A 24,196-nucleotide genomic window follows, 5' to 3' on the forward strand; every position below is an offset into this window, starting at 1 on the left:
CCTCACTTACCAAAGATGAACTGTTTAGTTGGCAGTGTATTGCTTTTATTTTGGGGGGAGGGTGTGTGTGTGTGTGTGTGTGTGTGTGTGTGCGCGTGCGCGCGCACGCATGTGTATGCATATGTGTGTCTCTGTCTGATTATGTTTGCAGTGACTCCGCAAAATTCACAAATTTTTTTCTGATTGCTTCATCCCCTGAAAAATTCCTTACTTCTTGGGCATTCCACCTGTGTGACTGTCCTACTTATTTTCATAATTTTAAAATGCTGTTGCTTCTGCGTATGGGCTGAGCTTCTGAAGTAAATATCTAATCTTAGAACACCGGCAGAGAAGAAAGTTAATCCTGTGATGATGAGGAAAAGCATTGTTGTGTCAATTATAATGACATTAGAAAACCCTCTCTGTTTTCCAACTGCTGATGTGCGTCATATTCAATGGTTGAGGTTTTTAGGGGCCATGTCTATCCGTTGGTTTCCTTCTGGAGCAGGAATTGTCCTGGTAGCTTACAGAAATGATTGACATTAATCATGTGCTGTGAAGCTTTTCCTCGTGGAGACCGTCTTAGACAGAATGAGCCCTTTATCAAGCTTGAATAGCAATGTCTGCTAATAGTGCAACAGGTTTCCCGTATCGAGAAGCATTAATTTCAAAGTTCTCTGATTTTATTGCAAGTGGGGGAAAAGAAAGACCTGAGGAAATAGATCCTCAGTATTTCCAATACCATTTTTGGCAGGTTCTTTTTGTTGATTAAAACGTCTGAGCAAAAGGCTGTGCTTTCCTTCCCCCCCTGCCCCCCCCTTTAAGCAACAAGTGAACTCAGCCTGCAAGAAAGAGAAAGCTCTGTCCCTCGCAGCTTCATCGAATTGATTTGGTAGGGCTGTCCTTGCGGTGGGCAGTGGATTCACATTCGCCTGATTTCTGCTGAGTGGCAGAGTGGGGACGTGCCTCCCAGAAGAGCACTTTCTGAAACTGGCTCCTATTTGCGCTTCCCTTCCTCTCCCTCCCTCCCGTTAGAGGACCCCAGCATGAAGACAAACAGATGCCGGCTGCCAAAATGCAGGACTTAACCTGACCCTCCACTGGGCTCACAAAGGAGGGCTTTTAGGTCCCCAGGGAAACAGCCCCTGCATTTTATCCCGCCGTGAAATTCGGAGTGAAAAGCCCCATGCCTCTGGCAGCTTAGCCATGCGCGGCTGTGGTGCTGGGGCTGGGAGGGCCTGGGGAGCGGGGTGAGGGAAGACAAAGTAACCGCGGGCACAAAGGCGGCCTTTACCCCCTTCTTTGATTGTTAGGTGGTCTATAAAACTCCTCAGGAGTAGTCGACCCGGGCACAAGAGCATTTTGTCGTCACCATGGCGCTGGCCTTCTAGGTGGGGATGGGCTGCAGGAAGCGAACGGGAGGGAGTCCTCTGGGTGCCCCTGCTGTCGCTCCTTCAACAAACAGCAGCAGCACCTTCCTGTCCAAAATAAATAAGAGAGAGAGGAGCCCATCGCTTCATAGGAAGGACTGACTGGCCTTGTTGGACAAGTCTTGAATCTCTAAAAATATTTCGTAGGACTGTTTCCTACAGAAGACTCCAGTCTGATGCTTTCCTTTTTCTTCTCTTCGTGATACAGTTTTGGCATGAGTCAATCACATTTCCTATTTGAAGTCAGTACACTGGGTACGAGTTCTCATGTTTTGAATAAACACATAGAGACTTGGTAGTATATTAAGAAACAGAAGAACAGGGGCGCCTGGGTGGCTCAGTCATGAGGCGTCCGCCTTCGGCTCAGGTCGTGATCCCGGGGTCCCGGGATGGAGCTCCGCGTCGGGCTCCCTGCTCGGCGGGAAGCCTGCTTCTCCCTCTCCCACTCCCGCTGCTCGTGTTCCCTCTCTCGCTGTGTCTCTCTCTGTCAAATAAATAAAATCTTTAAAAAAAGAAATAGAAGAACAGCATGGTGCGGCATATGAAAGTGCGCTAAGTGCCCCTAGGAACAAAGCACGTGTGCCTGGCGGTCAGCGATGTGGCTGCATTATGATCAGGGAGCAGTGTCTTGGCTGAGTTTGGCTGCTCCATGATTGTGCGGATTCAGGGTGTCTAAGATCATTCTCATGAATTGACACGTGGACTGAACAGACCGAATTGGGAAGCGAGTAATGAAATGTGTGAAATACCCTTTACTTTTTGTTCTGTGCGTCATTGGCCCGTTAGACTGTTAAATGCGGCGGTCCTGAATTACGTGAAGCTGCCGATTCAGATTTAGGGGGTTTGTTCATGTCGCCTAAATTTCTTCATTCATTTTATGTGTGAGTGAGACTGTTTTTAAGCTCCTGTTTTTAAGTTTTAAGACTGTTTTTAAGTCTTCCCCAAACGGAAGAAAGTAGTCCGTAACTACATTAGCTACGTTGTGAGTACCACACACGGCTGTTATAATACCATTATGTCCGTGTCCGTGTCGTTTTCAAGGGCATGAAGTCTTACTCAGGGAATTTTACCATTTCCTCAAGCAGACCCCTCTATGCTGTCTTTATGAGGTAATTAAAGGATTGGTTCTACAAATGGCGCCGGGTATTTGGAGAAACGGAAGCCAGATCACTTGTCTCTGATAAAGGGAACATAAATTTCTTCAGTAACAGAGTCATTTTCTTTCTTCTGTTCTACATTTTGACATCATGCCTGGTATGCTTCTGGAAACACATTCAGCAATTACTCTAAGGATCGCAGAGATCCCAGCTTCCATTTGCCCACGAGCTAAAGTTTACCCTCAGTAGCCCGTGTGTCCTGAATCATGTATGTCTCTCATCTCAGCACAGCAGAGACCTTTCAGGTGGGTCTACGTTGCTGAAACTTACAGCTTTATTTTCATGCTTCCGAAGATCAAATGTGACAGGAGCATAATCTTCTTCTATCCCACCTTCTTTTGCTCCTCGTTCTTTTCTTGCTCAGCCCTCTCTTTTCTGCCTGTGCGTGGCTTCACCCAGAGAGCTTTGTCCAGTTCCAGCTGTGCATCTCTCCACTCTTCTTCCGTAGCATTGACCCGCTGTGTTGTAGTGGTGTCATTAATTTTGTCCTCTGTTGTACTTAAGGTTGAAGCTGACAGAATATCGATGTGTACGTGGCCTCCCCGTGTCTCTCGGAGTGCCGGACACATAGATGTAGCTCAGCGAATGTATATGCAGGAGAGCGAGGGTGGGGTGGGGGAAGGAACTAAGCGGAGGGAGAGTACTACTTTGCTTACTTACTTTTGTTTACTCCAAAGTGAAGGGATCCTAGGATTAAGGATGAACGTTGCTGACACAGTAGACCATCAGAAGCTGTGTCTGCTCTTTGCATTTGTGATCGTTGTGGGTGTTAAATCCGAGTGCATGGCTAGCATCTTCGTCTCTTGTATTGGGCAGTGAAAATGAAGAAAATAAACCACTCTAGGTGCATACACTGGAAGGCATTTACACAGGGGATGAGGTGCTTCACAAATGATTGGAAGCGTCGAAGGAATGATGGGCTGTACGCCCAATGTCCAGAAAGGACTCCAGAGCCGGGCAGAGGTGACCGTCTTGCTCACGTGGAGGATTCTCCAGAACATCTACCTCAGAGTTAAGAATCCTCCCCTGATGAAGCCTCTCCAGACATACAAGAAGCTGAAGAAAGAAGTCGAAAATGACAGTAGAAATAGTGAACAGGGGAAGGGGAGAGGCAAGAAAATATCTTCTGCTTCGTTTCTGCCTCTCATTGGTGCATGAGTGCATTAATTAGCATGGCCTAATTGATTCAGCATCTCAGTGGCAAGGTCATCTGGGAAATGCAGTTTTTATTTCCTCTCCCAGTAGAAAGAGAGAGTAATGGATGCTGAATGCACACCTTTGTACTTTCCTAACACTTAGTTTGTCATCCCCAATATGGTGGCCACTGGCCACAAATGGCTCTGCACACTTATATGAATAAAAATTAAGTGTTTGGTTTTTAGTCACACCGGCCACATTTCCAGCACTCAGTAGTCTTATATGGCTGACGGCTGCAATATTGGACGGTGTGCATAGAGAGCGTTTCCACCATTGCATTACGTTGGACGGCACTGTGCCACACGATTCGAGCTGCCCTTTTTTTTTTTCCTAGATTTTTTGGTTCCGCAGATGAATGAGTGGGTAAAGGAGTCAAGAGAGCAAGCATAGAGTTAAACAGTGTTGAATTCGCAGAATTAAGTGCAAAACAACAAAATGAGACGTCTGTGGTTGGATTCTTAACTATGTGTTGCAGGTCAAGGGAGTTATGACGGAAAGTAGCATGAGAAACCCATATGCACATTGCACACAGTGTAGAGAAGGCCATTCGAGACCCGGTGCAAAATTTCCTGAAAGACTAGGAGCATGAAACAAACCTTCGCTGTGACCCATACTTACTGAGTTTGCACTCGCTGCTAGTTGTGATTGGGTTCACAAGTAGCTTTAATTGTCATCTTATTATAATGGCATTCCACTGGACACAGGAAACTCAATATCAGTCTTTGGGGGGTAAGGGAAGAACAAAATTAAAGACCCCCATGAGATTGTGTGAGTTCTGAGTTTGGGTTAAAGGTCAGGTAGGTTCTATATAAATAGGGCTTTCCACCCATAACTAATAGAAACCCTCAGTGACAATGTTTTCTTCTCAGCTTCTGGAAAGTTATGAATATTGTGACTCACTCGTTAATTTTGAGCAGACCTACCACATAATGCCAAGTTGAATGGGTTTGTTCAGGGATGCACTAATGTCTTAGAGGCGCTTTTATGTTGACAAAGCTGGGGTGATTTGATCTGGCAAGGGAGACAGGAAGCATGAAAGTCCTTATGAGTTTCGGTTCCCTAGTCCTTTCAAGAGCGCACCATGCCTTCCTTGAGCTTGACATGTCAGACAGCCAAACCACACAGATAAGATATTAAGCTGTCAATGTTACAGACTGCTTCTATCTGAAAAGGATTAGTGTTGACACTCTTGCTGATCTGTCCAGCTAAGCACTTGCTTCATTTTTAGGTTGTCTCTCGGAAGCTACTACGATCGCTCACCTCTCAGACAAACAGATTTAATTTCTCGGAAATCATACGCTGACAAGTGTATATGGACCTATGCCATTCTTATATACTGCTGGTAGAAACGGTCTTACTGACCCACAGCACGTAGAAGCTATTGAGAAGTAGCTCTGTGAGATTTAACATAGGAGCAGATAGAAAAATCTAATTCCTCCCGTGACATGTGCAACATTTTACAAGGCCAGTGGCCCAGGGAAGAAGGACACCAGGCCACCCAGCTTGGGAATACGATTGACACGGTTCTCCAACGCTACCAATTACATGATTTCTTAGGAATTGTGTGTTGTTAAGAAAATGTGCAGAAAAAATACATAGGAAGATAAGGATCAACGCTAGACTTGCATAAGCTTTTAAATGTAGCATGAAGTGAGGGAAATCCTAATCTCCATTCAACTTGAAGCATGTCAAGGAGGCGTTCTTTAACCTGGGGGCTCAGTGGTGTCAAAAGCGTGCTGTGCAGATTAAATTCTGGCTTTCACTCAGGAGATGGGGTCTGGCTATTTAAGCCTGCAGGATGCTGTGACTGGTGATTCCAGGCTATGTAAAATCCGATCTAGTGAGAGCTTGAGACTCTGGTTGCACAAGGTGGTGGTTCTTAATTCAGCCTCCAAGATCCGACTAATGGCTGGGATAGGTTTCTTGAGTTATTTTGACTACTGGGGGTCAGTACTGGAGAAAGACGAGTGGTTGATTGGATGGTCTGCCGAAGGACACAGATGCCTGTGATGAAGCTATAATTTAAAAGATGTTGTGTATATGTGTGTATGTTTACACTTTCTGGGTTTGGAATGACAGACGCATAGAGAGAATATTTTCTAGCTCTTGAATTTTTGAGAACTCTGATTACATATAAATCTTTTATTTTTCCCAGCGGAAAGGCTGACTTGGCAGGTGCATCTTTGATTGGGCCATCTGCTTCTTCAGTAAATACGTTTCCTACCGAGGGTCAGTTCTTAAGTATCTTCAGGAAAACGTTCGTGTTCGGATGTCAGCTTCCTCGCTTGAGGAAAGGCCACCCACCCCTCCTTACTTCCCTGCCTTGGCCAGACACCAACATCGGACTTGTAATAAATATGACTTGGACTGATTTTGGAATGTATGTACGCATCTAGGCAGGAAGTGCAAATACTACTGGAAGCTCAAAATTACTCAGAACGTGTCATGGAGTGGTCCACAACTGCAAAAGAAGTAGGTTGTACTCATTTCCTATTTTCATTGCAAGGAATCTTTTGCTTTGATGTTGTAAGAACGGTTTATTTAGTACAAAGGAGGGAGGGACACTTTCGGGGCGTGAACTTGTTTCCCGTGTTTTGTAATTAAAAACCAAGACAAAGTGAGGATGACAGGGTTCGTCACACGACCACCTGAATGAATGTCAGCCTCCAGGGTGAGTCCGCCATCCCTGTGTCCCCCTTACTGTAGGGTTTCTGAGGCTGTGGTGAAGCCACCTGTTGATAGTACCTATTGGGTCTAACTTGACAAAGCCCACAAGATTCTGTGGGAAGACGTGCCATGCAGTCACTACAGGTTTCGGACCTGAAGCATTTGTCTGTAAATTTCCACTCTTCCTTATTTAAATAAGCCCACCGAGGGCCACTTTATGATTTTCCATCCTCTTTTGCTCATAGATCTATGTCCATAATAGCTTTTTAATGATGCCAGGGGAAGAACATTGGTGATTTTGAGATTTCAAGTAATTTTAAGATGACTTTATGTATTTTTTAAATGTTTTTCTTTAAGATTTATTTATTTCAGAGAGAGAGAGAGAGAGTGAGCAGGGGGAGGGGCAGAGGGAGAGAATCTTGAAGAAGACTCCCCACTGCTGGGCTCAATCCCATGACGCACGAGATCACTACCTGAGCCGAAACCAAGAATCAGATGCTCAACCAACTGAGCCGCCCAGGTGCCACTGCTTTATGTATTTTTAATGTTTACCTTGATGATTAAAAATTCAAAAAAATTATGAGTACAGAGGACTTCCATCTACCATTTATCTTAATCAGGGTACAGCAAACTTTCTATGAAAGACGAGTAAATATTTTTTGGTTTCTTGGACCTAAGGTCTGTCACAACTAGCCAGCTCAACTATTGTAGCATGGAAGTGGCGGCCTAAATGGGCGTGGCTGTGTTCCTATAAATTTTCTTTACCAAAACAGATGGTGGGCCAGATTTGGTCTCTGGTTTCTAGTTGCCGACCCCAGTCTAGATTTACAGATTGTTAACTTTTTTGTGCATGCCATATTTGCTTTATCACATTCTCTCTACGTATACGTAGAAGAAGAATGGGTGTATGCATGCCGTTAACAGTTGTTATTTTGTTTCCAACCGTTTAGGAATGAGTTGCGGGCATCATGATTCTTTTACCCCTAAAGGTTTTAGCATGTGTCTCTTACATGACTACTGTGGAATTACCAAATTCAGGGAAATTAGCACTGATGTAACACTTTTATTCCATATGTAGTCTACATTTAAATGTTCCCCATCGTGCCAGTAATGCCCTCCATAGCCTTGTTTCCTCCTGATTCGGGGTCCGGCCCACCATCATGCTCTGCATTTGATTGCTGCATATCTTTAGTCCCCTTGAGTTTGGAAGCATTCGTCATTCGTTCTTGGTCTTTTACAACATTGGTATTTTTTAAGACTAGAGGCTTGTTGCTTCATAGAAGGAGACTCATTCTGGATTTGTTTGCTATTTCCTTGGGGTTCAGTTCAGGTTCTGCCTTTTGGGCAGGACTCCTGCCTTGGGGATGCTGTGCTTCTCCCATTTCTGGAGAGGCGACTTTATCACATCTCATTCTTTGTACGGTTTCTCCACTGTAAAGTTGTGACTTTCCCTTTGTAATTAATATCTTTTTAATTTGAGAAATAACTGTGAGGATATTATTTGAAACTGCAGTGGTATGCTAAAATTCCATAGCAGAAGACTGGGCAGAAAATCTGGATGCTAAGAAAGCATGTGTGGTCTTCAGTGAAACCGAATTCCATGACCTGTCTCAGGAGACTTCATGATATGCACAAGGACATAGTTTAGGTGAGGAAGAACTACAACAAGAGAGTGGTTTTCCGGTAATAACTACCTTGATTAATCTCGTTTTTCCACTTCAGTTGTTTTCTCTTTATTTCTAAACACCTTCGCTGAAATTCAAAGAGCTCCTGAAGTCAGAGTTTCCTTTATTGTGAGAAATAGCCGTGAGAAAAGGAGGCCCGGATTTGTAGATAAACATCATGGTGGGAAAGGAATTATCCTTTGATCGGTTCAGAGAAAGTTGATTTGCGCTATGAAATGTCTAAGGCATAACGTTGTTGTGCTGGGTTGGCATGCTAATCCTCTGTGGTTTAGGCTCTGATGATTGTTCAACTGTACTTCCATAGGATGTCTGCCAAAAGATTTCATTATTTTGGCAAGACACAGCGCACTTTTCGACACACAGGATTGTAACAATTTCTATACCAATTTAGAGCTGGAGGGAGTCCATGAATACTTCTAGAGGCAGTAGGGTGCACATATTTTAGGAAATGTATTGAAAAAAAAATCCACTTCCATCTAAAAACCAGATCTATAGTTTCCCAGAGAAATTGCTGCCATTAATTTAGAAAACAGAAATGGTCTTTGGAAACTTTTGTTGATAGCATTATTATATGCTATGAATATATACCTGTATGAAATGAGAAGATGGATTTTTTTTTTTTTTTTTGGTGAAACCCAAAGCTTATTCCTTATATACCCAGGCGACAGTGAAGACAAAAAAATTAAACCATTATTTGCTTTCTTATTATTCAACAGAAATTGTTTTTTGTGAAAGCATATACCGTATGTCCTACAAAATGCACAGTGCCCTCGTCTCCAATTTTCCCTTCTGATCCCACCTTCTGGACACACACGAGAATAACGCCACCCCAACCAAACATAGCTGTTGGAATTTTGGCAAAAAAAAAAAAAAATGGTACTTCTAAAACAATTATTGGAACATGTTTGAGAGACTGGAATGGAAAGAAATTTTGTCTTCTTTGGTTAAAAGAAAAAGGGTACGTATCAGGGAAATAGGAAAGAACTAAAATAAATTCTTTTTATTGGTCCTTTAGAAATGGAAGGGAACCAGATTCATTGAGCACCTACTTTTGTGTAGGTACTTTTGTTATAGGTATTTTAAAAGGTTGTCTTTATAAAATTTATTTCAAAATGATCTTCTTTGGCAAATATTATTCCATTCTTTTATGTGGCAGAAGCCTATGGTTCAGAGAGGTTAAAATACAGTTAGAGTGGGGAGAAACCATTTAGCAGGTGGTAGATGAGGAATTGTCCTCCAGGTTGATCCGACTCCAAGGATCCAGGGTCTGTCCCTCGTCCTCAGACCTGGCAGGAATCATCCACTTCTGTGCCCTCGTCAGTCTTATCCATCGACCGAAGACCTCTCAAGCTCAACCACCAGAACTACACGTAGAAAGGAACGTGCATCTGATCACCTTCTCACCGAATGGGAAAACTCTGACTAGAAGAGCCGTGCTTCTCCTGGTCATTGTCTTGTATCTCCACATCCAAATTCTTACATCCTCTAAGTTGAACAGTGAAATTCAATGGCCTGTGTCCAATTATAGACGGAGCTGTGGTCCGAAATCCTGCTAACCAGCCGTTGCCTCTATGGAGATGTTTTAGTTCCCGAGTCTGGAGGGTGTAGGGTTGGGATAGATGCCATCAGAGATTCCTTGCCTCTCTAAGATTCTGTGTTTCCATGTTGTAGCCCCTGCAACATTCTCTGGGACCTCAGATCGACCGATTATTTCCTGTTCTCCTCCATCTTTGGTCAGACCCCATCCACCTGATCCCTTCCTTGTCTTCACCACCATGTTCCACGTTTGTGTCTCCCTGCGTTCCAGTGTCCTGGGCACAAACACAAAAAGGGGAAACAAAAACATTTTTTGCTGAGCGATGGGAGATCTCCTCAGCGTTGCCATTCTAGCTCTTGAATAGCCCAGCTCCCCCCCAGTTTTTGACACTCTAATCTTCCTATTTTCTGTTTCCTTTTTCACATGTAGCCGGGGCTTTTGCTTATAAAGAAACATGACTTATTTTTTTTAACCTTTCTAGATGGTATAGAACTTGGAGGCAGTGTTTTTGTGTAGTTCATAGATTTAGCAGACCCGTTTACTTAGCATGACACTGCGGTAATTGAATTCTGCAAATATTTATGAAAGGAACGAATGAATGAATGAATGACATAGAAAGAAAGAGCAGAGAAGTTTATAAATGCTCATCATTTCTTCAGCCTTTCTCCAGAACTCCATGTCCACAGTTCCAGTGGCTTGTTGGGCATCCCTGCATATGTGTGTCCACTGGATGCCTTGAACTCACCATGTTAGAGTCTCAGTTGCACAGGTTTCCCTATGTTTGTTTCTCCCCCACACTCCACCTTAGGGACGCCATGGGTTCCTTTCAGATCGAGGTTAGACATTTTGGTGTGTTTTCCTTTTCTCATTTCTCCCTCATTCCTGTCTTTTACAGCAGACCAGTAACTGTGTCCATGAGCTTGCAGCCCCACGTTGCCTTTCCTAGGCTCATGTTCCTTTTCCTTTCATCCAGTGCCCTCTGCCATCTCGATGGCATATCGACACCATAAATGGCAGACAGAAGCTTTGGAAGACGTTGCAAAAACTTCTGCTCTGGTTTCATTTGCTACAACCTCACCTCTAGGTGAGGAGTAGTAGGAGTAATTAATAGGAGTAATCCAACTCCTATTCCAATTCTCTTAGGGCTCCTGGAGCCACTTCCAATGTGGCGGTTCCCCCCTTCCACACCACCAAGCAATTCCCAGACTCCAGCGGCGTGTTTGAGAATTCAACTCAATTCTGACACTATCTACAGGGAGATAGCATCAGATACCACAGAACCTGTAAGACTGTCCACCTCGCCCCCAGCTTCATAGGCCAGAGTCAAATCCAGGCCAGAGATAGATGGGAAGTTCCCACGGCTCCCTCCTAGGATTCGATTAATTTCCTAGAGCAGCTCACAGAACTCAGGGGAACACATTAACCCGTTTATTAAAAGACATGATACAGCATACAAATCAACAGGCAGGTGAAGAGATACGTAGGGTGGGCTCCCCAACAAAGGAGCTTCTGTCCATGTGGTGCTTGGGACCCAGCTCTGTGGCACATGGAAGTGTTCTGGTTGCCCAAGCATGAAAAATGTCTGCAAAGGATAAAAAGAACAGTCCCCTGTGGGTTTTTCTTCAAAGCATACGCGCGCGCGCGCGCACACACACACACACACACGCATATATATATATATATATATATATGCGTATATATATATATTTATATATACACACTTTACATATATGTAGTGTATATATACTATGCATATAAAGTAATATATATATAAAGTATATATATGAGAGATATATAAAGTAATATATATTATATATATGAAATAAATATAAATATCTATATTATATATAGATATATATAAAGTAATGTGTGTGTATATATATATTATAAAGTAATCTATATAAGTGTGTGTGTGTACATATAGTGTATACATATTAATAAAGTAATCTCTACACCCAACATGGGGCTTGGGCTCAACGACCCCGAGATCAAGAACCGCAGGTACTTCCAACTGAGCCAGCCAGGTGTTCTGGTCCTATTGTGTTTTTATGAAGACTTTATTACCTAGCCATGATTGACTAAGTATTAGCTGATTCAATCTCCAGCCCCTCTCTCCTCCCCAGAAGTCAGGGGGTGGGACTGAAAGTTCCAACCCTCTGATCACTTGATTGGTCCTCCTGTCAATCAGCCCCTGCCCTTTGGTGGGGGTAGGGGTGGGCCTGAAGTCACCTTCCTTAATAACAAGACACCCATTTCACGTTTATGGCTCTGAAGCATTTTCAGGAGCGGTGAACAAAGATTAAATATATTTGAGAAATATATTTCGATCATCGGAATGACCAAATATATATCTATTTTTAAATCATTCTATTGCAGCAACACTCAAGTCATCTTAAACACAAAGTGAGGCAAGCACCTCTCTGTTCTAGGACAGTGAGTGGCTCCTCAATGAATTCCAAGGGCTGTGTTTCCGGCCTTGTAGTTTACTGCGTTTTCTCTTTTAGCTGTCCTGCCTCATGTCCCCCTCCCCCACGTATATCATCCAGGCCCCATTCCTCCTCCTAAATTAATCCAGGAGTCCTCAATTCTCTACATTCCTCTCTAGTTATCCCAGATGGAAGTACCTATCCCTTCTGCAGTGTCTTATGGCACCTTATTCTTCTCTTGGTTATTTTATGCTTCATCACTTTAGACTTAATCGCAGGCCATCTCCCATGGAGGTTAGATACTGCTTTAGGGTAGAAATACTGCCAGTTTCTCCCCATCTTGGAGACTAGATGAATACATCGCACGTAGGAAATACTAATCCTAGTTTGTCGATTTAGCAGATGTTAATTTGAACAGGTAGGGATGTACAGAATGCTGGTGGCTTTGTTTTAACGGGTTCTGTTTATTTAATAAAATGTAATTATGGGTTCTGTTTCCTTGATTATTGGACATGTGTGAAAATTTGAATTTTATAGGAACCTTTTATGCCTCAGAATTTATTGTAATTGCTATTTAGGTAATAGAATTTCCTTTGCTGGTAATGCAATATAAGGTAATATAATTTCCTTTTATGGAAGTGTTTGGTTAAATGTAAGGTATGGACTTTTGTGCTCATCTGTCCAGATGGTAGTTCACCAAAGTGATATCAATACTTTCCCTCTTTGTCAGTACTTTGGCTCCTAAGAGTTGGATCCCTTTGTCTGTGATCTGAAATACTCAGTCTTACTGGTTGTGATTTCATAAGTACCTTGGAATTTGTAACACCTACCTAGGGCATTTTGGAGTTGAATCCTTTCCGAGATCATCATAATTTAAGAATCTTAAAGATTTGCAAGGTACTTTTCAGTTTCCAAATCCCTTTCACATATATCACCTCATTAAGCCTTTGCAGCACGTGGCATAAACAGGGCAGCATTCTGTAACGGAAAGAACATTCCTTTGAGTGTGCCAGAGCATGGGTACAACTTCCAGTTCCTGAAGTCTCGACTATAGTCACTTGCTTTGTTTAGTTAACCTCTCTGCACGGCAGTTTCCTCTGTCTAAAATGTAAGAATAATAGTACTTAACGTTACATACCTCCGTAGATCTGTTATTATGGGACCCCGTTGAACGAATAATTTTCAGGGTGCTTTATATATCCATAAAGGTTCTGGCAGTCTTTGGCGTTCAGTAAAACTTTCCACAAGTTAATATGAATGATTGTATTCTCATATTTGAATTAGCAAATGGAGGCTAAATAGTTATGCAATTTTTTTTTTAACAGTTGTAGCTTAGACACATGGCAGAGATGGGGCTCAAACCCAGGCAGGCTTTCTGTGCCTCCACTCTGCACCAGCTGCGTTGCCACAGCCCATGGGATGTTCCTGAGAATCTGTCCTGTCGTTCGCACGCTCACCCCCACATGACTTGTGAAGGATTATGAACGGTTAGCAGACACAGGCGCTCCCAAAGATGAGTTTATAGTCACCTGGAGATAGTGTAACTTCAGTACAACATAGCCTCTGCGAATAACTCAAAAATATAACGTGAGCATTCTTGGGGAAAAGCTGCATGCTTTGCGGAGAAGGAATCAGCGCATGCCGTGTGGATAGCAGTGGTCAAAACAGGTGGTTTGAAGCAGTTGTTGACTGGAGTGAAGGACAGAATGGGCTTTCTTTAAGGAAGAAATTCAGTAACCCAGTGGAAGTCGAGGGACCTTGTATTTGGGGAAGAGAAAAGAGACCAGCTTCATAGAAAGTAATTCATGAGGGGTTGAAGAAGCTGTTTATGAAGGATTTGCTGGTTGACCAGATGTTTTGAATGTGAACCATATACTTTGGGCTTAATTTGGTAATTACTGTCTGATTTTATCACAGAACTCACATTATCAAAACCATGTCTTAGAAGGATGAATGTGACCAAAACATGGAGAATTGTGGCATAATTAGAGGTGACAGTTTTGACTTAGCCTTTACTCCTCTCTCCCAGGCAAGTTCTTTCTCAGGATCAACTCTGTTATTATGACTAATCCACTGCATTTATGTTGCTTTTTTTTTTTTAAAGAAATTTTTCAACCTCAGCACTATGAACATTTGGAGCCAGATAATTTTTTTATCACGTTGGGGGCTAGCCTGTGCACTGTATGATGTTTAAGCCGCGTCCCTGGCCTCTGCCTGCTAGAAGCCAGTACATCTCTCCTCAGTTGCTACAAACAAAACCATCTCCAGACATCACCCAGTGTTCCCCGAGAGGGCAAACTCACTCCCATTTCAAAACCACTTACTTAGAGCAATTAAAATAATGTATCTAATATCTTCTGCCCTAAATAAATACCAATAAAATTACCTACACAGCATTGCGCAGTATATGTAGAAGTTGGAAAGGTTTACATAAAGTCAGTGTCGTTGGCTTCTCTGCAAAGTTTGGAGTGCCAGGCGGTCCTGGACAAGAACCAGAAGGCAGTGAGGAGCAGTTGTCTCCTGGTCACTGGCTGACCTCTCCAGCTTTCTGTTCTTCCTGCCACTCCCATCATTCATAACTTACCCTCCTTCGCTCTTAACTCAGTATCTGCTTGGTCCCTGGAGAAATACTTCCACGCTCAAATACGAATGTGCCAACTCCAGGAACTGCCTATAAAAACATTGAAACTTATCAATAAATTTATTTAACAGATGTTTATTGAGCTGCTACTACATGTTAAGAATATCGTAGTAAATGTAACAGTTTCAGTGCTCGTGTGTCTTACATTTTAATAGAATATTATATGTACATGTTTTATATTACTGTGTATTTTTAAGTATAAATATAATACAGAATTATAAGCTAAGGAAGTGATATTGCAAATGTATCTTTCTAGATTAAGTGAAAAATAATTGGTGTCTACATTCCAAATGATGATCTACGTGATTAGTTCTGTCAGCTGGTTTTTTAAAATTTTCCCTGAAATTTTAAGTTTTGCTTCGTTTGGCTTGAGACAGTAACGTGGGAAGAAATAATTTCAAATTGTTGATCATCCTAAAGTGTGAAAGCTTAAAACGCTTGCTAAAATAGTAAATTCAGTTACTGGGGTTTTTTTGTTTTTTGTTTGTTTTTTTTTTTGAATTTGACTAGGGCACTTATTGTTGTGATATGTAGTATGTTCCAAAGCAATTGTCTGCTTGTAGTATTATTTTTCTCATGGAAATGAGATTTGAGTCTGCCCTCTTTCCTCCCCCCACTCCCCCCAGAAACAGGATGCTTTTTCCTCTTGTTTGAAGTATGAGAGAAATGGTTGCGCTTTTTTTACCCCACTCTGGCTTTTATTGCCATCATCTTACCTGGCTAAGAGCACTATAAAGAAATAGAGCTTTGGCAGATGGATCCTGCAGAGATTTACTCAGATTTCCATATCCAGGCTTTTCTTGCCAGATAGTTTTCACAGAGGATTATTAAAAGAAAATGTTGGCTGTCATTAATAACATTTTGTGATGTATCTTTAGACACTGATGATTACTGGTTATTGGAAATGAAGCAAGCATGCAATTGAAATACAACTTTAAATGAATTGCATATACTGATGCTGGACTTGGCAGATAGCAATGCCGGATTAACAAGAAGACAAGTATGTTATGTATTGCTTCCATTAGCATTTCAAAAGTATGCCTCTCTTTGTAAATGGTACTTGTTTTATATAAGGTATTTGTTCCAGAGTCTGTCAGGAGTAGGATTAGGTGGAATTGTGGAGTCCTCCAAGGATTGAAACTTTTTAATGCACTGATGTCTGTAGTTGTGACAATGCAACTGAGCACATGTGTAGCTGACCTGTGTTCACAATTTACGTTCTCAGCAATAATCCGAAGCAAGATTGACATAATTATGTTGAGACATTGTTAGCTACATTGCATTGAGCAGTTTCCTATGGAATGGATGTTTGTTGGATGTTTTCTGAATAAAATGATAAAGACTTAATTTGTGAGTCGCTGAACTCGTGTCCGTGCAAAATCCCCAGATCTTATGGAGGGGTTCTCCCGCATCAAAGGACGTGTCTCCAACCAAACAAAAATCTCAAGGTATTCTGAGGAATGCCGTTTATTCACTTCAGATGGTCTTGAGAAGGAATTAGGTCTAGATATACTTATTAAGTGACCATTAAACTTTTTTGGCTAGGAGCCAGTGTCTTAAAACAAATAGAGAGGTCTGAGGATAAGGAATCAGACATACCTTTAAGAAACAAAACTAACTCTTGAAAGAACTCATAAAATATGTAAGGGAGACAAGTTTTTTTTTTTTAAGATTTTATTTATTTATTTGAGATTGTGTACCTGTGCACAAGCAGGGAGGAGGGGCAGAGGGAGAGGGAAAAGCAGACTCCCTGCTCAGGAGCCTGATGCAGAACTTGATCCCAGGACCCGAAGATCATGACCTGAGCTGAAGGTACATGCTTAACTGACTGAGCCACCCAGGCGCCTCGGGAGACAAGTTTTTAAGTGACTTCATTGCTGTTAGAAAAATGGTGTTCTTTTACAATTGTTATATTGGCAAAAAACTGTGCATCGGTTTTAACATGCTTGGGAGAGGTGGACACCAGGAAACTCGGGACAAGCTTGTGTAGGTCTTGGAAGAGTATCGTGGAAGAGCTCAGTTTGTAAAACTAAAATAACTAAAAAATGAATTGTTCACATGCAGCATTAAAGAATATACAATCTAAAATATTCTTACAAGAAATAGATGGGTTTTTAATGAAAACTAAAACAAAGGGACAATATGGACTGTTCTTTTTTTGGAGAGGGAGCGAGAGAGTTTTTTTTTTTTTTAAAGATTTTATTTATTCATCTGAGACACAGAGATAGAGAGAGCATGAGCAGGGGGAGAAGCAGAGAGAGGGGGAGAAGCAGATTCCCCGCTGAGCCAGGAGCCCGATATGGGGCTCGATCCCAGGACACTGGGATCATGACCTGAGCTGAGGGCAGATGCTTAACCATCTGAGCCACCCAGGTACCCTGGGAGAAAGAGAATCTTAAGCAGGCTCCATGTTCAGTGTGGAGCCTGATGTGGGACTTGATCTCACAACCCTGTGATCATGACCTGACCCAAAATCAACAGTCACTGAACCGACAGAGCCACCCAGGCGGCCCTATGGACCCTTTTTCCCCCCATCAAATTCTATAGCAGTTCTTTCTGCTGCCCCAGCTTTATGGAGATGTGATTCACAACCTTGTATAACTTTAAGTTGTACGATGTCGTGATTTGATGCACGTGTATGTTGGGAAATGTTTACCACAATAAGGCAGGTCTTTTCCAAGTTTAGTAAGCATCAGGATTTCTTGGAGAATTTGCTAACAGAGATTCCTGGGCCCCGTTCCCAGAGATTCTGACTCTAGGTGCATTTCTGATAAACTGCAAGGTGTTCATATTATCAGTCATTGATCACACTGTGAGCAGCGTTGCTATGACAGATGGGCAGTTGACACATGGACAGTAGAGAGTCTTAGAGTTTAAACTGTGTTATTTTAAAACAGAGGGGGAGGTGACTACCAAGTGGAGTGGAAAACAGTATCGGTATATATGGGTGCGTGTGTGTGTGTGTGTGTGTGTGTGTGTGTGTGTATCCTGAATATGGATATATATGTCCATGGATATATGGAGATATATATATATATATCTCCATAATTCTAGAGTATACTTATCTGGAATTGAACTGAGAACTTTGATCCTAATTGGAAAATTTATCAATAATGAAATAAAAATCATATAGATAAAATAATATATGACCTGATGGAGCCGGGGTAAGCCAATGTTTAGAGAACTGACATTTAACTATATGAGACTCTTCATTTTTGCTAATTAAAACTTGCATTAAGACATAAAATTGAGAATCAGGTCTCTATTCATATTAATGTAACGCTTTAATGTCAACCGTGAAGACTGGCTGTGATCTCTTATTTGTTACTGTATGTTGTATATAGTTATAAGCTATTATACATGTATATATACTTTATTCAACATTGCTCTTTATTATTACATATGTAAATATATGTAATACATGTATATATAGTTTATGTACTATACATTATTCTTTCTATTAACATTATTATTATGATTGTCATTGGATAATGGAGCCTAGTTATTATCTTTGATTTGTTAATATATATGGTAATACATTTTAAACATATATTCAGACTTTATTCTGAAACTCTCATGTCAGTTGATTCAATATATTTAGGTTGATTCAATATGTTCTGATATTTATTTGGTAAATATTTATGTTAAAGTGTATTCAGTATATTTTAATAGAGTGATTAAAGTGGATGCATGTTAATGCTGTTAGATCCATTGGGCTAAAGACATTAGTTAACAATTATGTGTTATGTATAGATATTTAATACAGTGCAGCTTCACCCGATCACCTGCAGGACAGTATATAGACAATAGTCCTATGTTGCCAATTGTAAAGCAAGTTCATGTTAACGTTTCTGAAAAAAACAAAATTCACCTATGACAACAACCTTTAGAAAACATTTTTTTTTTTAAGATTTTATTTTTAAGCCATCTCTACACCCAATGTGGGGCTCGAACTCACAGCCCCGAGATCAAGAGCTGTGTGCTCCACCAACCCAGCCAGCCAGGCGCCCCCAGAAAACATTTCTTACTGAATACAAGTATCTCCCATCTAAACGGTTCTGCCCGATGGTGACTAGCACTACATTTCCTCCATGTGTGTTGAAATAGACATCTTCTACAGTTTCTGTTCTGTCGTGATGCTCTCGCTCAGATGCCCGTTATACACCATTCAAGTGATGCACTGAGTAGCGGGCTTTCCTGAACTAAGGAACGGAAGCAGGAGTGGAAAAGTAAGGAGTGCAGGTGATTTTCCTTTGGCCCTGTTTCTCATCCATTTCTTTCTTTCCTTTTACTGTTACTCCCCGCCCCTCCCCCCCCCCCCCCCCCCCCCCAGTGTCTGGAGCCCTGCAAAGAGTCCTGGGACCTGAGGAAGCAGCAGTGCCAGACCTTCTGTGAGGTAAGGCCGCCCCGCCGCGCGCCCGGAGGTACCCAGGACGCCGCGTCAGCCTGACGGTGCTCCGCGCGGATCACTGGCGTGAAGGGCCCCTGCATTCTGCTGCAGGTTGGGGAGTTCAGTTTACTGCAGGGAGGGGTGTCTGTGTGTGTGTGTGTTGTGAATTCATGTAAAAGGAAAAAAACATTATTGAGCTTTCTTAAAACCTAGCTGCCCACCGCTTCCATTATTGGAATCCATTTTATTACACATGCTTAGAGACGAGAACCTTTTCCAAGGTAGAAGCTACTGCTGTCCTTCTGCTTTCCAGCACGGCTGTTGTACGAGTAATTGTCAGCACGATGTTGACATTCTCATGCTGTTTGGGAGAAGCCAGCCGTTTTATTAGTAGCGGGGTTCTCAACATTTTCATCTCATCATTCACCCTTTGGGCCCCCATATCCTGGCCAGGGCGCTTGCCCGCCTTTAACCGGGTGCGAGGCTCTTACTTGGCCGGTGGTTTCAGGTAGAGAATAAAGGGTGTTACTGTCCCGGACACCTGCTGTCTGAAACCCTCAGTCGTGCTGCAGAGGGGGAAGAGCCGGTTTGCTGGACCGTCTCCTCCAGAGCAAGTCGGGGGTCCAGGCTCTGACGCAGCCTGGGGTCCGCTTGGGTGCAGCCGGGACGACGTGGAGCCAGCCTGCCTGCTGACTGCTGGCCTCTCAATCAAAGCAATCAAAGCAGCTCCATCGAGGGTTGTGGGGAGCGGCCCAGAAGGGAGGCCCTGTGGCACCGGACTAAAATCATGGTCCGGGGCTTCCCTGAAGGGAACTGGAGGCTGACAGGCAACCCTTCCAAGCTCCTGCCCACAGACCTTCCCCATATGCGTGGAGATAAACAAAGGCATTTGTAGTAAATGCGTAAGAGTTACGTTGGGAAGGCACGGAGGACTGGGAAGTTGGAGCTCATCAGGTCCGATGGTTCCCCCACTCTAGGTAGAAAGACCCATCCTAAAGCAAAAGCCCTGAGCCTCACACCTCTTCCCTGCATCCGAGTGCTGCTTTGGCTCGACTTCCCGTGGACGGTGATGAGGGGTCATAGTGTTGTTGGGCTCTTGTGGAAAAGTGTTCAGTATGGCTTTAGCAGAGTGCAGTGGAGGAAATGTTTCTCAGCACAGACGTGATAATATGTGACTTTCCTAATCTCACTTTTTGCTTTGGAAGTTGGACTCAGCATTTTGTGACAGGCTGCTGGAATATGGGTGATTCTCAAACTCTTACATAATGATGTCTGTGTTGTTGGAAGCGCTTCGGACCTGAGGATTTCTGTCACTGAAGTCTTTGGAAGCATTTTGTAATTGTGAACATGAAAATGCCTCAAATAATACACAGGACTGGCAGATAGTCGAAGTTCTGTAGCCCAGTTGCTCTGCAAGGACACTCACCCCTAAGCTAAGGATTGAGTGTGAACTCCCATAGAAGAAGAACCTTCCTACATCTTTGTATCCAGCCCTTTTCTGGGTGGTGGGGGTGATACAGAAGAGCATCAGTCATGGTTTTCTGTCCTCCCTCAAGGGAGCTGACATATTATCCATCCATTTTCCCCAAAACATTTTGGCTTCTTCAGGGATTCCATCCAAACTTTTCCAGAAAGCATATGCTGACCTGGCATTCAGTTTAATATATCTTTGTATGAGTTATCTCTTGCTGCCTAACAAATGACCCCGAAGCTTAGTGGCTTAAAACAACACACATCTATTATCTCACAGTTTCTGTGGGTCAGGAGTTTGGACATGACTTAAACGCATTCTTTGCTTCAGGGTCCCACGATGCCGTAATCAGGGTGTTGGCTGGGCTTGCGTTCTCGTCTGGGGGCTCAGCTGCTTCTGCTGACGGTCTGCCTCCAAGCTCATTGCAGTTTAGTTGTTGGCAGAACTCATTTCCTTACGGTTATAGGACTGAGGTCCCGTTCTCTCGATGGCTGTTGGAAGTTGCCTCCACTTCCTCACCACGTGGCCCCCCAGGCCGGTCACGAGATGGCTATTTACTTTTTCAAGGCCAGCAGGAGAGTCTTGATGTGCAGTCTGCTGAGACCCAGTCTCTATAATGCAACATATGCTCAGGTGTGACACCTCTTCCCCTTTGTCATATTCTACTGGTTAGCAAGTCACAGGTCCCGCCCAATACGCACACACGCACGCACTCATGCGCGCAAAGAGAGGTGATGACGTCAAGGGATGTCTTGACTCACCGCAGCTCGCTTTTTAGTAAAAAGCAAATAAAAAGAGGTGGTTCAGGCCCCTTGAGGCACTGAACAGAGCAGATTCATCAGAAATACAACAAAACGGATGAATTGATGCAGTGTCTTGTATGTTCTATAACTTGCCCTCCTACTCATAGTTTGCGTTCTATGCTGTACACAAACCATACATCCACGTAAATTAAAATATGCTGTCGTGGGATCTTGTGGAACGAGACGTACCATGTTTGCGTCATAAACACACAATCCCTTAACATCAGTGACGCTGGGTTGACGTTGTGACATCTGATCCCTGAGAAGGAAGATGTCATTGAAGGTCATCTGAAGCCTCTGTCCCGGGAAATTCCAAATGTGATAGCACACTTCTGCAATGCCTCTTCCCCCTGAAACAACTGTGAGGTCTTCTGAACCAAATCCAGTTGATTAAAATGGGACTCATGTACCAACTGTGATTCCTGCTGTGGTGGGAGGGGTGAATTGAAACTGGAAAGGCAGGACAAGTAGAAGCCAGGTCATGCGAGCCCTTCGTGGGCAGACCTCAGCCCAGTGGTCCCACCGCTCGAGCCCCCCCCCCCCGTTCCATTTTAGTTCCTTTCAGCATTCTTCATCTCTGTGTCTTGTTTCTTTCTTTGTTGCGGTAACGTCTGCCTGTGACGTTGACCAAGACCGAATCCTGCAAGACTGATCCCCATTTCAGCATTTTGGAGGCTGATCATTCATTGAGGCAGCCCTAAGACGATCGTCTTCTTCCTCTCACTTATCACGTGACTTGCAACGAGCGCCTACAAGATCCCTGTCCCCACGAACCTACGGAGCTTTCCCTTTGTGAACATTTACACCCACGAGGACTCTCGAGTTTATTGTCCTCCAAGTGGAACAGCTAAACCGTTCGATAGGTTTGACCCCGTGTGTTGATTCGCAAGACACTCTGAGCTTTAAGGCATGGTTTGCCTCCCATTTTTATAAGTCAAGTTGTGTAGGAACACGGCCACACCGTTTGCTCGCGTACTGTCGGAAGCAGGTTTGGGGCTATAGCAGGAGAGCTGAGTACCTGTGATGGATCCTGAGGTCTGTGAAGCTGAGACTGCTTACCACATGGCCCTTTCCAGAAGAAGTTTTCAAGCTCCTGCCCTAAGAAAAACAGCAGTCCTAATCCTGTCACAAAACCTGTCTGACCCTTCAGAATGTTGTTACTTCCTGATCTGTGTGACCAGCACCTGTTTCTTGAACAAAGCTTTATTGTTCTTGGTATTTTAGTCATAAAATCAATTTTCCTCTATGGAAGAGGTTTTTGGAGGCATGTTCATAATCACATACCTAGAACTGGTTCGTGGCTGCCTCACACATTGATCTCTTTAACTTCTCATTTGATTATTTATACAGTTCTGCTTTTGCTCCTTTCAAACTGCTGTCAGAGTTAACGATGTTGTTCCTTAAATGGAAAAGTTAAACGTGTTAGAGCAGGAATCTTGCAGGATTCCTTCTATGGATCACATGGGAGAATTTTTCCCGTGTCAGTTTTTGGAGCATGTTGGGTCATGACAGATACATAGACAGGTCATGCTTTATTGTTTTAGTTTATTAATTAAACATTATCTCCATCTTATTATTTTTTTAAAGATTTAAAAATCATAGTAAACCATTTTTCTTCCTGATCATAAAATGCACATTTCTTCACGTTTAAATGTTCCTTTCTTACAATGGTAAGCATCTAAATTATCAAGGAAAATATTCTTTTTCTTTCTTAATGGTATAAAATCATTACGTCTATTACAATTGCTGTTGTCTTAGTTTTGATGAAACGTGATACACGGTAGTTTGACCTTCTTGCTGGAGGACACACCTCTCATCTTTAATAATGATACTTCTGATTTCACAATATCCCCACCCTAGCAGGAACTCACTGGGGGATGTCCACACTGGCAATGTGAAGTATACGTTAGGGTCGTGGAGAAGCTGAGACCCCATCTGGGTCAGGGACCCACTAATGAGACAGGTGTCCAGGACTTACAGGAAAGCTGTTCTTGGATTCTGACAGAGCCTGTTCTTGTCAGTGTGAACAAAGGAAGAGGAAGAAGATTTTTCACTCAACCGCAGATAGGATTACTGACTCATTTCTTTGTGTTTTTTGCTTTTCAAAATGTTTTCCAAGCTTACTATATTGGATTTTCACAACAGTTCTTAGAAGTTAAGCCTGAATTTTACTCGGTGAACTTGATGGGCTACAAGACTGACTCACCAAGAGGAAATGGTTTTATCTGCCCAAGAGTCCATGTTTAATAGGTAGATGAAGAAGATCTGGAATCCAGGTGGTGGTCCATCTCTTTTCCACTGTACGCTGCCCCAGGCACCCCCTCCTAACTCTACTCTGTGTCCCGTACAGAAGGGAGGATGAAGTTGTACTTCCCCCCCCCAGCAGGAAATAAATCAGAGCCTGTTTCTAATGTAACGTTTGTTGGCCAACCATCTGCGCTTCAGCACCCTTGAATAAGAAGGGAGTTTTGATTATGCAAAATCCTAGTTAATTAAGGGCACTTCAAGGAATTGAAGGAAGAACAAAGCTCCTTACCACTTTGGGTGCCCTGGGCCATGGAATGTTCCAGTGGTACTGAAAACACGTCAGAAACTGAAGCTGTTAGGATTTATCACGCTCTTACAGGGGCTTTTCTTGCACTCAAACTTGTTAACCTTCCAGTGCTCCAAAATCCAGTTAGTCTTACAGTCCAGGGGGCATGCGGTAAATGCAGCCCTTCAAAAATGGAAGCTGCATCTTCTGGTGTCTGGGGCACATCTGTAAAAGGGTTAAAGGTACGGAAATAAGTTGATGAGTGCTGAACGAGAAAATG

At 42.9% G+C, this 24,196-nt stretch overlaps 1 protein-coding gene across 1 annotated transcript in view; it reads left to right on the forward strand.

Annotated features, from left to right (window-relative positions):
• Positions 1–24,196, forward strand: part of ANOS1 (anosmin 1) — a 187,824-nt gene that overhangs the window by 84,023 nt on the left and 79,605 nt on the right. Inside the window, exon 3 of the mRNA XM_028114947.2 lies at positions 19,053–19,115. Within this exon, the coding sequence (XP_027970748.1) occupies positions 19,053–19,115 (63 nt within the window). The remainder of the gene's footprint in view (positions 1–19,052; positions 19,116–24,196) is intronic.

This window comes from Eumetopias jubatus, unplaced genomic scaffold (assembly GCF_037043125.1).
Source record: "Eumetopias jubatus isolate StellerSeaLion01/CBP00866 unplaced genomic scaffold, mEumJub1_p1.0 scaffold_11, whole genome shotgun sequence".
Taxonomy (NCBI): domain Eukaryota; kingdom Metazoa; phylum Chordata; class Mammalia; order Carnivora; family Otariidae; genus Eumetopias; species Eumetopias jubatus.